This window comes from Hyla sarda, chromosome 10 (assembly GCF_029499605.1).
Source record: "Hyla sarda isolate aHylSar1 chromosome 10, aHylSar1.hap1, whole genome shotgun sequence".
NCBI lineage: Eukaryota > Metazoa > Chordata > Amphibia > Anura > Hylidae > Hyla > Hyla sarda.
This window is the reverse complement of record NC_079198.1, coordinates 7,487,655-7,501,329: the sequence shown is the minus strand read 5'-3', so window position 1 is coordinate 7,501,329 and position 13,675 is coordinate 7,487,655. Positions and strand designations below refer to the sequence as shown.

At 42.1% G+C, this 13,675-nt stretch overlaps 1 protein-coding gene across 1 annotated transcript; it reads right to left on the bottom strand.

Annotated features, from left to right (window-relative positions):
* Positions 1-8,432: 8,432 nt before the first annotated feature.
* LOC130293513 (von Willebrand factor-like) lies at positions 8,433-13,327 on the bottom strand. Its single transcript, XM_056542305.1, has 4 exons — positions 13,251-13,327; positions 9,770-9,841; positions 9,618-9,662; positions 8,433-8,675 (listed from the first exon to the last, which is right to left on the bottom strand). Exons 2-4 carry the CDS (start codon positions 9,807-9,809, stop codon positions 8,479-8,481), a joined length of 282 nt encoding a protein of 93 aa, XP_056398280.1. The 5' UTR covers positions 9,810-9,841; positions 13,251-13,327; the 3' UTR covers positions 8,433-8,478.
* Positions 13,328-13,675: the final 348 nt, after the last annotated feature.

Genomic DNA, 13,675 nt, shown 5'->3' with positions numbered 1-13,675 from the left:
AATGACTGCGTGCACCTACTTAACTTTTTTTGATATTTGGTGGATGTGCAGTTTCTTTGGAATTCTAAAGCAATACATAGATAGATAGATACATAGATAGATAGATAGATAGATAGATAATAGATGGGTAGATTGATTGATAGATAGATAGATAGATATGAGATAGATAGATACATAGATAATAGATAGATAGATAGATATGATATAGATAGATAGATGTATAGATAGATATAAGATAGATAGATAGATATGAGATAGATAGATAGATAGATATGAGATAGATATGAAATAGATATGAGATAGATAGATATGAGATAGATAGATAGATATGAGATAGATAGATAGAGATAGATAGATAGAGATAGATATATAGATAGATAGATAGATAAATTCCAAGAGAAGCAGCACAACCTTCTTAGTAAGCTGTAATAGGTGCACGCTATACGGGAGCCTGGGTTACGGCTCCACTTGTAATAGTACTCCAGAGAATAGCAGCACACAAAAAAATTGTGAAAAAAACGTGGATTTACTGCATTATTCCAGTACAAAAATCAGGAGAGCAACGTTTCCCCGGCCTCTCGCCGCCATTATCAAGCCCGGGGCTTGATAATGGCACCGAGAGGCCGCGGAAATGTTGCTCTCCTGATTTTTGTACTGGAATAATGCAGTAAATCCACGTTTTTTTCACAATTTTTTTGTGTGCTGCTATTCTCTGGAGTACTAGATGGATAGATAGACATGATATAGATAGATATGAGATAGATAGATAGATAGATAGATATGAGATAGATAGATATGAGAGAGAGAGATAAATAGATAGATAGATATGAGATAGATATGAGAGATAGATAGATATGAGATAGATCAATATAGGATGGATAGATATGAGATAGATATGAGATAGATAGATAGATATGTGATAGATAGATATGAGATAGATAGATAGATAGATAGATAGATATGAGATAGATAGATATGAGAAAGATAGATATGAGATAGATAGATAGAGATAGATAGATATGAGATAGATAGATAGATAGATAGATAGATATGAGATAGATATGAGATAGATAGATATGAAATAGATAGATATGAAATAGATAGATAGATAGATAGATATGAGATAGATAGATATGAGATAGATAGATAGATATGAGATAGATAGATAGATAGATAGATATGAGATAGATATGTGATAGATGGATAGATATGAGATAGATAGATATGAGATAGATAGATAGATAGATAGATAGATAGATATGAGATAGATAGATAGATAGATAGATATGAGATAGATATGAGAAAGATAGATATGAGATAGATAGATAGATATGAGATAGATAGATAGATAGATAGATAGATATGAGATAGATATGTGATAGATGGATAGATATGAGATAGATATGAGATAGATAGATAGATAGATAGATATGAGATAGATAGATATGAGATAGATAGATAGATAGATAGATATGAGATAGATAGATATGAGATAGATATGAGATAGATAGATATGAGAAAGATAGATATGAGATAGATAGATAGATAGATAGATAGATATGAGATAGATCAATGGATGGATAGATACAATGTGGAAAGATTCTCTAAGTAAATGTCCGGTGCTTTGATCCATAAAGTGAGAAGTTTCTGTTCCTTCGCGTTGGTTGAGAATTCTTTATCTTTTAGCAGAAACATCGCACTTTATGGATTTACATCTGAGGCAATAAATATCTGGATATGTTGGAGTGCTGTGGTTTATCCATATGTTGCATAGATAAATAGATAGATAATGGAACGTCTCTCTTACCAAGAATAATAAGCCAGCCAAAGATTCTCCATGTCATCATTTCTGTTTCCTACAAGATATAATATTTATAGAGGAATCGGCTCATCCCACAGTGTATCCAGATTTACCATCAGTCTCATTATGAAGTTTATTCTCTTACATTAAATCTCTTCCCATTTCTCACATAAAGACATTTCTGCTTTCACAAAATCATTGCTGGAATTATATCCTAATACATTCTGGATAATTCTAGATAACAATGTAATTAATTATCATCAGGGGAATAAAAACAAGTTCAGTTGTGAATAAAAATAAGAGAAAAGAGATGTTCAATAAATTAGAGTAAAAAATAAATTAATCAATATAAAAATAAATAAATAAACAAATAAATAATGAAATAAACACTAGATTTTTGGGGATATTTGATGCCTAGATATTCCGATGCTGTAGCCATGTACTTATTAATTCTTTACCTTTAAACACGGAGACTTCTATCCTGCTTTACTGCATTGTGGTGATACAAGAGAGGCGCTAGGATGTGACTTACCTGCAGTGACTCTCGGGTGGCACTGACGCCGCTGACGTCTCGTTGGGTGTTTTTCCATATGGCGGTGTAACTGATTGCAGGTTAATTTGCCTCCTGTTCCTTCTGTATTGTTTTGAGATTGATTATTTCGGCCCCGCACCTGTTCTCACAATGAGACATTTAACAGCTCATTTATTTTAAACCCTAAAAAAATTTGTGAGTCTCCAACTTTTAACTCTTGTATTTGAATCCAACTTTTCCAGCTGATTTATTGTTAAAAATCTCCTTTTAAACGTTCTTCAAGAACTATAAGTCCCAGCATAGACGTAGAGCTACATGATAACATTTTGGCTTCCAGAAATACCTGTTGAGAATTCTCTGAGCCCTAATATGTTTGGTGTTGGGGCAGCAGAGTCTGAGGGCTCCCCTAGTCTGCACCTCTAAAGGGGTACTCCGGTGAAAAACTATTTATTTTAAATCAACTGGTGCCAGAAAGTTATACAGATTTGTAAATTACTTCTATTAAAAATTGTTTAATCCTTCCAGTACTTATCAGCTGCTTTATGCTCCACAAGAAGTTATTTTCTTTGTTAATTTCCTTTCCAGTCTGACCACAGTGCTCTCTGCTGACACCTCTGTCCATGTCAGGAACTATACGGAGCAGGAGAGGTTTTCTATGGGGAATTGTTTGAACTCTGGACCGTTTCTGAAATTCAAAGAGAAAAGAATTTCCTTTGGATCATGCATCAGCTAAAAAGTACTGGAAGGATTAAGATTTTTTAATGGAAGTAATTTACAAATCTGTATAACTGTCTGGCACCTGTTGATGTAAAATAAATTGTTTTCCACCGGAGTACCCCTTTAAGGAATACCTCTTTTGCTGCAGGAGGATCCCATGTACATGTCCCCAATAGTCATGGATTGGTGGCAGTAGTATTAATATAAAAGTTTAAAAAATCAGGAGCAAAGCCAAAGGGCATTACAAGGAGAGCAACGAGGATGTGACAGGGCAAGGAACATAGTCAGGTATGGAGCCAAGGGTCATCATTACCAGGAGATCAGTCAGGATGCAACAGGGCAAGGTACATAGTCAGGTGTGAAGCCAGGGGGCATCATGAGTGCGGATGGGTATGGAGCCAAAGACATTACCAGGAGAGCAACCAGGATGTGACAGGGCGAGGAGCATAGTCAGGTATGGAGCCAAGGGGCATTATTAGTCCCAATAGAAGTGAGATCAGGTATGGAGCCAAGGGTCATTATTAGTCCCGAGAGGAGTGAGATCAGGTATGGAGCCAAGGATCATTATTAGTCCTGATAGGAGTGAGATCAGGTGTGGAGCCAAGGATCCTTATTAGTCCCGATAGGAGTGAGATCAGGTATGGAGCCAAGGATCATTATTAGTCCTGATAGGAGTGAGATCAGGTATGTAGCCAAGGATCATTATTAGTCCTGATAGGAGTGAGATCAGGTATGGAGCCAAGGGTCATTATTAGTCCCGATAGGAGTGAGATCAGGTATGGAGCCAAGGGTCATTATTAGTCCCGAGAGGAGTGAGATCAGGTATGGAGCCAAGGGTCATTATTAGTCCCGAGAGGAGTGAGATCAGGTATGGAGCCAAGGGTCATTATTAGTCCCGAGAGGAGTGAGATCAGGTATGGAGCCAAGGATCATTATTAGTCCTGATAGGAGTGAGATCAGGTGTGGAGCCAAGGATCATTATTAGTCCTGATAGGAGTGAGATCAGGTATGGAGCCAAGGGTCATTATTAGTCCCGATAGGAGTGAGATCAGGTATGGAGCCAAGGGTCATTATTAGTCCCGATAGGAGTGAGATCAGGTATGGAGCCAAGGATCATTATTAGCCCCGATAGGAGTGAGATCAGGTATGTAGCCAAGGATCCTTATTAGTCCCGATAGGAGTGAGATCAGGTATGGAGCCAAGGGTCATTATTAGTCCTGATAGGAGTGAGATCAGGTATGGAGCCAAGGATCATTATTAGTCCTGATAGGAGTGAGATCAGGTATGGAGCCAAGGGTCATTATTAGTCCCGATAGGAGTGAGATCAGGTATGGAGCCCAGGGTCATTATTAGTCCCGATAGGAGTGAGATCAGGTATGGAGCCAAGGATCATTATTAGTCCTGATAGGAGTGAGATCAGGTATGGAGCCAAGGGTCATTATTAGTCCTTATAGGAGTGAGATCAGGTATGGAGCCAAGGGTCATTACCAGGAGAGCAGCCAGGACACAACAGGTCAAGGTCCGTAGTCAGGTATGAAACCAAGGGTGTCATGAATTGCGCCACAGGGACGCCACAGGACAAATAAAGCCTTACACAATTATCAGAAGGGGAACTTCGCCAGCCAATATTTTGGGAACCACAGCACCGATTATAGTAAGTGACCCCTCTTTGGATTCCTGGTCACTATAACCCAGTGTATTGAGTTTAGTGTGGGTGATCAGGGGGACAGTTTTCCTTCAAATCAGACCTTGCCTTTAAGAAAAAAAGAAAAGAAAATGTCTTTAAGAGAAGATCCTCTTGCCCATGACTTCTCTGTGCAGGTGCGGGAGGCTAGGTGTGCATCGGCAATTTGTCTTCTGGAGGTTTTGCCAACTCTTAACTTTTTCGAGGTCAGAAACAATATTATATCTTTGTTCTTCAGAGAGTCTGGCAGCGTCCCCTGGCTATGTTACTATATGGAACATTAGACAAACTTAATGGGACTGTACCATCTAGGGTTATTTTTCTGATGGGAGCCAGATACTGAAACATGTTCTGGTTTTCCTATAGGTTTTTTATTTTCCTATAGGTTTTTTTTATTTTCCTATAGGTTTTTTTATTCATTATTATGATGGCAGCCATCTTGCATGTGCTATTTTTAACAGCATTTAGAGATATGCTTTACAGCAGGACCCATGGACATAGACAACAAAAGACATCAGCTTCCCCATTGACACGAATGGGAAAGGTTACCGGGCATGCTCTGTGAATTTTGAAGAGGTCTGTTCACAGGGAGGGGGAGACTGAGCTCATATTGTCTTCTCTATGTACTGGTATCACTAATCACTGTAATGCTGTATTGATCATTTCCAGACCCCTCCTCCTTATCATCACAGACAGAACATGAAAACCAAAATGAAAACTGCAGAATTATTTTATAATATAGTCAGTTCAATCAAAAATAAGAAAAAGGATCTCCAAAAGTTCTTTAAAAAACAATGTATTTATATAGCGCACACAGATTAGTGCTGTACACTCAAATGGGTCCCTGTCCCCACTGGGCCGCACAATCTAAATTCACCTTTCAGTATGTTTTTAAGTGTGTGAGGAAACCCACGCAAACACGGAGAGAACATACAAACTCTTTGCAGATGTTGTCCTTTGTGGTATTTGAACCCAGTACAACAGTACTAACCATTGAGCTGCCATGCTGCCCTCTTTTACAAAATTCCACGGGAGTACCCCTTTAAGGACCAGGCCAATTTTATTTTTTGCATTTTCGTTTTTTTCTCCTCCCCTTCTAAAAACCATTACTCTCTTATATTTCCATCCACAGACCCATATGAGGGCTTGTTTTTTGCGTCACCAATTGTACTTTGTAATGACATCACTTATTTTACCATAAAATGTATGACGCAACCAAACAAATATTATTTATGTGGGAAAATTGAAAAGAAAACATAAATTTAGCAAATTTTGGAAGGTTTTGTTTTCACGCTGTACACTTTCCGGTAAAAATGACATATTTTCTTTATTCTGTGGGTCAATACGATTAAAATGATTCCCATGATTATATTCTTTTCTATAATTGTATCGCTTAAAAAAAATCTCAAATCATTTTAACAAAATTAGTATGTTTGAAATTGTCCTATTTTGACCACCTATAGCTTTCTCATTTTTCCGTATATGGGGGATATGAGGGCTCATTTTTTGCGCCATGATCTATAGTTTTTATCAGTTTCACTTCTGCTTAGGTTTTACTTTTTATTAATATTTATAAAAAAAATTTGGAATAAAATGTGACAAAAAAGCAGCAATTTTGGACTTTTTAATTTTTTTTTACGTTTACGCCGTTCACCGTACGGGATAATTAACAATATATTCTAATAGTTCAGACTTTTTAGCACGCAGCGATACCAAATATGTGTATTACCGTATTTATCGGGGTATACCACGCACCGGCCTATTACACGCACCCTCATTTTACCAAGGATATTTGGGTAAAAAAAGTTTTTTACCCAAATATCCATGGTAAAATGAGGGTGCGTGTGTGCGCGTGTATACCCCGATATACCCCCAGGAAAGGCAGGGGGAGAGAGGCCGTCGCTGCCCGCTTCTCTCCCCCTGCCTTTCCTGGGGTCTAGAGCGCTGCTGCCGGCCCTTCTCACCCCCTGGTTATCGGCGCCGCTGCCCGTTCTGTCCCCCTGACTATCGGTGCCGGCGCCGATAGCCAGGGGGAGAGAAGCGGCGCCGACAGCCAGGGGGAGAGAAGGGGCAGCGGCACCCATTGCCGGCGCCGCTGCCCCGTTGCCTCCCCCCATCCCCGGTGGCATAATTACCTGAGTCGGGTCCGCGCTGCTGCAGGCCTCCGTCGTGCGTCCCCAGCGTTGTTGCTATGCGCTGAACGGCGCGGCGCATGACGTCAGAGCGCTGCACCGTGCATAGCAACGACACTGGGGACGCACGACGGAGGCCTGGAGCAGCGCGGACCCGACTCAGGTAATTATGCCACCGGGGATGGGGGGAGGCAAGGGGGCAGCGGCGCCGGCAATGGGTGCCGCTGCCCCTTCTCTCCCCCTGGCTGTCGGCGCCGCTTCTCTCCCCCCTGGCTATCGGCGCCGGCACCGATAGTCAGGGGGACAGAACGGGCAGCGGTGCCGATAACCAGGGGGTGAGAAGGGCCGGCAGCAGCGCTCTAGACCCCAGGAAAGGCAGGGGGAGAGAAGCGGGCAGCGACGGCCTCTCTCCCCCTGCCTTTCCTGGGGGTGTATCGGCATATAACACGCACACAGACTTTAGGCTAAAAATTTTAGCCTAAAAAGTGCGTGTTATACGCCGATAAATACGGTAATTATTTTTTTACGCTGTATTGATCACGGCATCTGAGGGGTCAATGGCGGACATCCGCGCGATCGTGGATGTCCGCCATTAGAGGCGGGTGTATAGCTGCTGATTGCAGCCGGGACCTGCCGGGCATGACGCGAGCACAGCTCCGGTGCTCGCGATCATGGTGGCGCGTAAATGTACGTCATGGTGTGTTAAGTACCACGTCACCATGACGTAAATTTATGTCCATTGTCATTCAGGGGTTAAGCACAAATAAAACATAGAAAACTTTTTTTTCAAACAAAGTATATTAGAAATATTTTTTATTTACCATAAGGAGTGCGATAGCAAAACATTTTTTAATGAGAGTTACCCTTTAATCCCTCCAGTACTTATCAGCTGCTGAATCCTACAGAGGAAATTCTTTTCTTTTTGGATTTCTTTTCTGTCTGTCCACAGTGCTCTCTGCTTACATCTCTGTCCATTTTTGGAACTGTCCAGAGCAACATATATTTGCTGTGGGGATTTGTTTCTGCTCTGGACAGTTCCTGACATGGACAGAGGTGTCAGCAGAGAGCACTGTGGTCAGACAGAAAAGAAATCCAAAAAGAAAAGAATTTCCTCTGTAGTATACAGCTGCTGATAAGTACTGGAAGGATTAAGATTTTTAAATAGAAGTAATTTACAAATCTGTTTCTTTCAAGCACAAGTATTCCACTGGAGTACCCCATTAATTTATTTATTAGTTTTATTATTAGCTACAATTTGATGTATACAATGAATTCACTACAATACACATGAATGAATTAATGAATTTCTTTCTATCTTTAATTATTTATTAATTTATTAGTTTTATTTATTATTAGAAACAATGTGATGTATACAATGAATAAAAAAAAAAAAAAAAAAGTACATATTGTAAGATTGACACTCCCAAGCAGGGGTTTGACCTGGCATTGCACAGGGCTGAGTTGCAATACCAGACACAGCCTATAGACAATGGTGGCGCTGTTTGTGAAAAGCACAATGAACCGGATAAAACGAACTGTAATTATATTGTGGGTCGTGACGGACAACAAAGACCATGTAGGCTGCAGTCTGCTCCATCTGTAGTCAGGAGGATTAATTCAGGGTCAGTGTCGGGCACTTGGTCTCCTTGATGCATCGCGGTTCGGCGTAACTTAGCAGAACGTATCCGTCATTACAGACGCAACGCGGCGTGCACGTTTCACTCGGCTGATAGTGGATGCCCAAGGTTTCGCAGGTCTCCTGGGGTGTCCTGGTACATTCTCTGAAAGTGGAGTATGTTGGGCAAGTGCCTGTACGGGGGCAATAAGCCCAAAAATAAATAACAAAAATAAGCCAAAAACATAGCCTTTTGTAAAAATAAAAATCACAAACAAGAAGTATATTCCCATTGACAGCAAGCAGAAGTCTTATCCCAATTAAAAAAAATAAAAAGTTGTAAATCTTAAATAACGTGGTCTCATGTAGAAAACCTTTCCCCCCCCCCCCCCTTCCTATTAGAGTAGTGTTTCCCAACCAGGGTGCCTCCGGCTGTTGTTATACTACAACTCCCAGCATGCTGGCAGCACTCATATGTCTATTTTCCAAAGACAACTTCTGAATATGTCGCTGAGCATGAGCACTCAACTTATTTGTTGCTGTATGGTCTTGCCCGCTGTGCTGCAGCTCCGTTTCAGGGTCTTGGCAATATTTTTATAGCCTAGACCAGGCATAGGCCAGTGTTTCACAACCAGGGTGCCTCCAGGTGTTGCAAAACTACAACTCCCAGCATGCCCGGACAGCCGTTGGCTGTCCGGGCATGCTGGGAGTTGTAGTTTTGCAACATCTGGAGGCACCCTGGTTGGGAAACACTGGCATAGGCAACCTTCGGCACTGCAGATGTTTTGGACTACATCTCCCATGATGCTTTTACAACCAAAATACTGCCAAAGCATCATGGGAGATGTAGTCCAAAACAGGAAAAGAGGAAAAGTCGCTCAGCTGCCCATAGCAACCAATCAGATCACTTGTTTCATTTTTTAGAGCCTTGTTAAAAAGGAAAGAAGCGATCTGATTGGTTGCTATGGGCAACTGGGCAACTTTTCCTCTGGACGGGTTTTGAAAAATCTCCCCCCCCCCCCCCCCCATGTCTTCAGCTGTTGCAAAAGATGTCGTTTTGCAACAGCTGGAGACACGTTTAGAAAACACTGATGTATGAACATGCAGCAAAGTTAGTTTATATAGTGATGACTTACTCTGAGCACTGACTCCGCTCTTCTCAATAAGAGACACAAAACAGACTAAAAATGACACAAGAACATTGTATTATTTAGGAGCAGTAACTTTATACACATGATATTATATACTTTGTAACAACTAAATATATTCTGTATATAGTGTGACCCACCTGCTAGGAGGAGTCCAAGGAGTTTACCAGAAGACGACATCTTTGATTTATTCCTCAAATGTAAACCAGAGGCTGATGGGGAAGAAAAAAGAATAAAAGATTTACTATTTATATGCAAAGAAAATAAAAAGGAAGAGGAAGAAAAGATAAAGGAGAGCAAGGAAAGAAAAGCAAGATGGAAAGGGGGTAGAAGAAGAATATGATGAGAGGGGAGGAGGAAGGAGAATATAATGAGGGGGGAGGAGTAGAGGAAGAAGGAGAATATGATGGGGGAGTAGAGGAAGAAGAAGAATATGATGAGGGGGGAGGAGTAGAGGAAGAAGGAGAATATGATGGGGGAGTAGAGGAAGAAGAAGAATATGATGAGGGGGGAGGAGTAGAGGAAGAAGGAGAATATGATGGGGGAGTAGAGGAAGAAGAAGAATATAATGAGGGGGGAGGAGTAGAGGAAGAAGGAGAATATGATGGAGGGAGTAGAGGAAGAAGAAGGAGAATATGATGGGGGGAGTAGAGGAAGAAGAAGAATATAATGAGGGGGGAGGAGTAGCGGAAGAAGGAGAATATGATGGGGGAGTAGAGGAAGAAGAAGAATATAATGAGGGGGGAGGAGTAGAGGAAGAAAGAGAATATGATGGGGGGAGTAGAGGAAGAAGAAGAATATAATGAGGGGGGAGGAGTAGAGGAAGAAAGAGGATATGATGAGGGAGAAGAGGAAGAAGGAGAATTTGATGGGGGGAGTAGAGGAAGAAGAAGAATATGATGGGGGGAGTAGAGGAATAAGAAGGAGAATATGATGGGGGAGTAGAGGAAGAAGGAGAATATGATGAGGGGGGAGGAGTAGAGGAAGAAGGAGAATATGATGGGGGGAGTAGAGGAATAAGAAGGAGAATATGATGGGGGAATAGAGGAAGAAGGAGAATATGATGAGGGGGGAGGAGTAGAGGAAGAAGGACAATATAATGGGGGGAGTAGAGGAAGAAGGAGAATATGATGGGGGAGTAGAGGAAGAAGGAGAATATGATGGGGGGAGTAGAGGAAGAAGGAGAATATGATGGGGGAAGTAGAGGAAGAATATGATGGGGGGTAGAGAAAGAAGAAGAATATGATGAGGGGGGAGGAGTAGAGGAAGAAGGAGAATATGATGGGGGGAGTAGAGGAAGAAGGAGAATATGATGGGGGGAGTAGAGGAAGAATATGATAGGGGGTTGAGGAAGAAGAAGAATATGATGAGGGGGAGGAGTAGAGGAAGAAGGAGAAAATGATGAGCGGGGGGAGTAAAGGAAGAAGGAGGATATGATGAGGGGGGAGGAGTAGTGGAAGAAGGAGGATATGATGGGGGGGGGAGTAGAGGAAGAAGGAGAATATGATGGGGGGAGTAGAGGAAGAAGAAGGAGAAAATGATGGGGGGAGTAGAGGAAGAAGAAGAATATAATGAGGGGGGAGGAGTAGCGGAAGAAGGAGAATATGATGGGGGATTAGAGGAAGAAGAAGAATATAATGAGGGGGGAGGATTAGAGGAAGAAGGAGAATATGATGGGGGGAGTAGAGGAAGAAGAAGAATATAATGAGGGGGGAGGAGTAGAGGAAGAAGGAGGATATGATGAGGGAGTAGAGGAAGAAGGAGAATATGATGGGGGAGTAGAGGAAGAAGAAAAAGAATATGATGGGGGGAGTAGAGGAAGAAAAAGGAGAATATGATGGGGGGAGGAGTAGAGGAAGAAGGAGAAAATGATAAGCGGGGGAGTAGAGGAAGAAGAAGAATATGATGGGGGGAATAGAGGAATAAGAAGGAGAATATGATAGGGGGAGTAGAGGAAGAAGGAGAATATGATGAGGGGGGGAGGAGTAGAGGAAGAAGGAGAATATGATGGGGGGAGTAGAGGAAGAAGGAGAATATGATGGGGAGTAGAGGAAGAAGGAGAATATGATGGGGGGAGTAGAGGAAGAAGGAGAATATGATGGGAGGAGTAGAGGAAGAAGGAGAATATGATGGGGGGAGTAGAGGAAGAATATGATGGGGGTAGAGGAAGAAGAAGAATATGATGAGGGGGAGGAGTAGAGGAAGAAGGAGAATATGATGGGGGGAGTAGAGGAAGAAGGAGAATATGATGGGGGAGTAGAGGAAGAATATGATGGGGGGTAGAGGAAGAAGAAGAATATGATGAGGGGGGAGCAGTAGAGGAAGAAGGAGAAAATGATGAGCGGGGGAGTAAAGGAAGAAGGAGGATATGATGGGGGGGGAGGAGTAGAGGAAGAAGGAGGATATGATGAGGGGGAGGAGTAGAGGAAGAAGGAGGATATGATGGGGGGGAGTAGAGGAAGAAGGAGAATATGATGGGGGAGTAGAGGAAGAAGAAAGATAATATGATGGGGGAGTAGAAGAAGGAGAATATGATGGGGGAGTAGAGGAAGAAGGAGGATATGATGAGGGGGAGGAGTAGAGGAAGAAGGAGGATATGATGGGAGGAGTAGAGGAAGAAGAAAGAGAATATGATGGGGGGAATAGAGGAAGAAGAAGAAGAATATGATCGGGGAGTAGAGGAAGAAGAAGGAGAATATGATGGGGGGAGTAGAGGAAGAAGGAGAATATGATGGGGGGAGTAGAGGAAGAAGAAGGAGAATATGATGGGGGAGTAGAGGAAGAAGAAGGAGAATATGATGGGGGAGTAGAGGAAGAAGAAGGAGAATATGATGGGGTAGTAGAGATAGAAGAAGGAGAATATGATGGGGGAGTAGAGGAAGAAGAAGGAGAATATGATGGGGGAGTAGAGGAAGAAGAAGGAGAATATGATGGGGGGAGTAGAGGAAGAAGAAGGAGAATATGATGGGGGGAGTAGAGGAAGAAGAAGGAGAATATGATGGGGGAGTAGAGGAAGAAGAAGGAGAATATGATGGGGGAGTAGAGGAAGAAGAAGAAGAAGAATATGATGGGGGGAGTAGAAGAAGAAGGAGAATATGATGGGGGAGCAGAGGAAGAAGAAGGAGAAAATGATGGGGGAGTAGAGGAAGAAGAAGGAGAATATGATGGGGGAGTAGAGGAAGAAGAAGGAGAATATGATGGGGGAGTAGAGGAAGAAGAAGGAGAATATGATGGGGGAGTAGAGGAAGAAGAAGAAGAATATGATGGGGGGGAGTAGAAGAAGAAGGAGAATATGATGGGGGGAGTAGAAGAAGAAGGGGAATATGATGGGGGGAGTAGAGGAAGAAGGAGAATATGATGGGGGGAGTAGAAGAAGAAGGGGAATATGATGGGGGAAGTAGAGGAAGAAGGGGAATATGATGGGGGGAGTAGAGGAAGAAGGAGAATATGATGAAGTTGAGAAGAAGGAGTAAATGATTCCTCTTTTCTCTGAACTGAGAAATGTATTAAGGGGAAGATAAGAAAAAGAAGAGGAAAAAGTATGGTAAACATTCACTGTATCAGGTCACAGGGACCGGCACCGGGGACCTACTAAAGAGAATGTGACGAGTCCAGTGATACCTGACTGCTGGCTCCTCTGTTCTGCTGTGAGGTCTCTCCCCTGTGTCTTATAAAGTCTTGGAGGATCTAGGACACACTTTGCGTAGATAAATATTTGGCAAGGACCGGTTGCTTCACCGGTAAGAGCTCCGGGATGAGTCACAACCAGGTAGGACAGTCAGACAGCAGGTTGTATTGTTTGTCTTCATACTGCAATGTTCCTGTCTAGTTCTTACTGTCAGCTCTGGCAGAGACATGAAGTGTTGTAATAGGAAGTAATAAAGGTCATTATATGTTACTTAATGTCCCTGATCCAGAGAATAAAGCTTCTTTTTATACAGTTACAAGTTACGAAATATTCTTTCTGCATCAAGACCCATTTAAAGTTGTACCCCCCATACTGCCCTATTTATAGTTGTACACCCCCATACTGCCCCATTTATAGT

What these genes read in the sequence shown, in the direction of transcription:
- LOC130293513 (XM_056542305.1), bottom strand. Translation starts at nt 9,809, where the DNA reads ATGTCGTCTTCTGGTAAACTCCTTGGACTCCTCCTAGCAG. An exon ending in CCTTGGACTCCTCCTAGCAG is followed by an intron (nt 9,663 to 9,769) that starts GTGGGTCACACT and finishes TGTCATTTTTAG; the next exon opens with TCTGTTTTGTGTCTCTTATT. An exon ending in GAGCGGAGTCAGTGCTCAGA is followed by an intron (nt 8,676 to 9,617) that starts GTAAGTCATCAC and finishes GCCCCCGTACAG; the next exon opens with GCACTTGCCCAACATACTCC.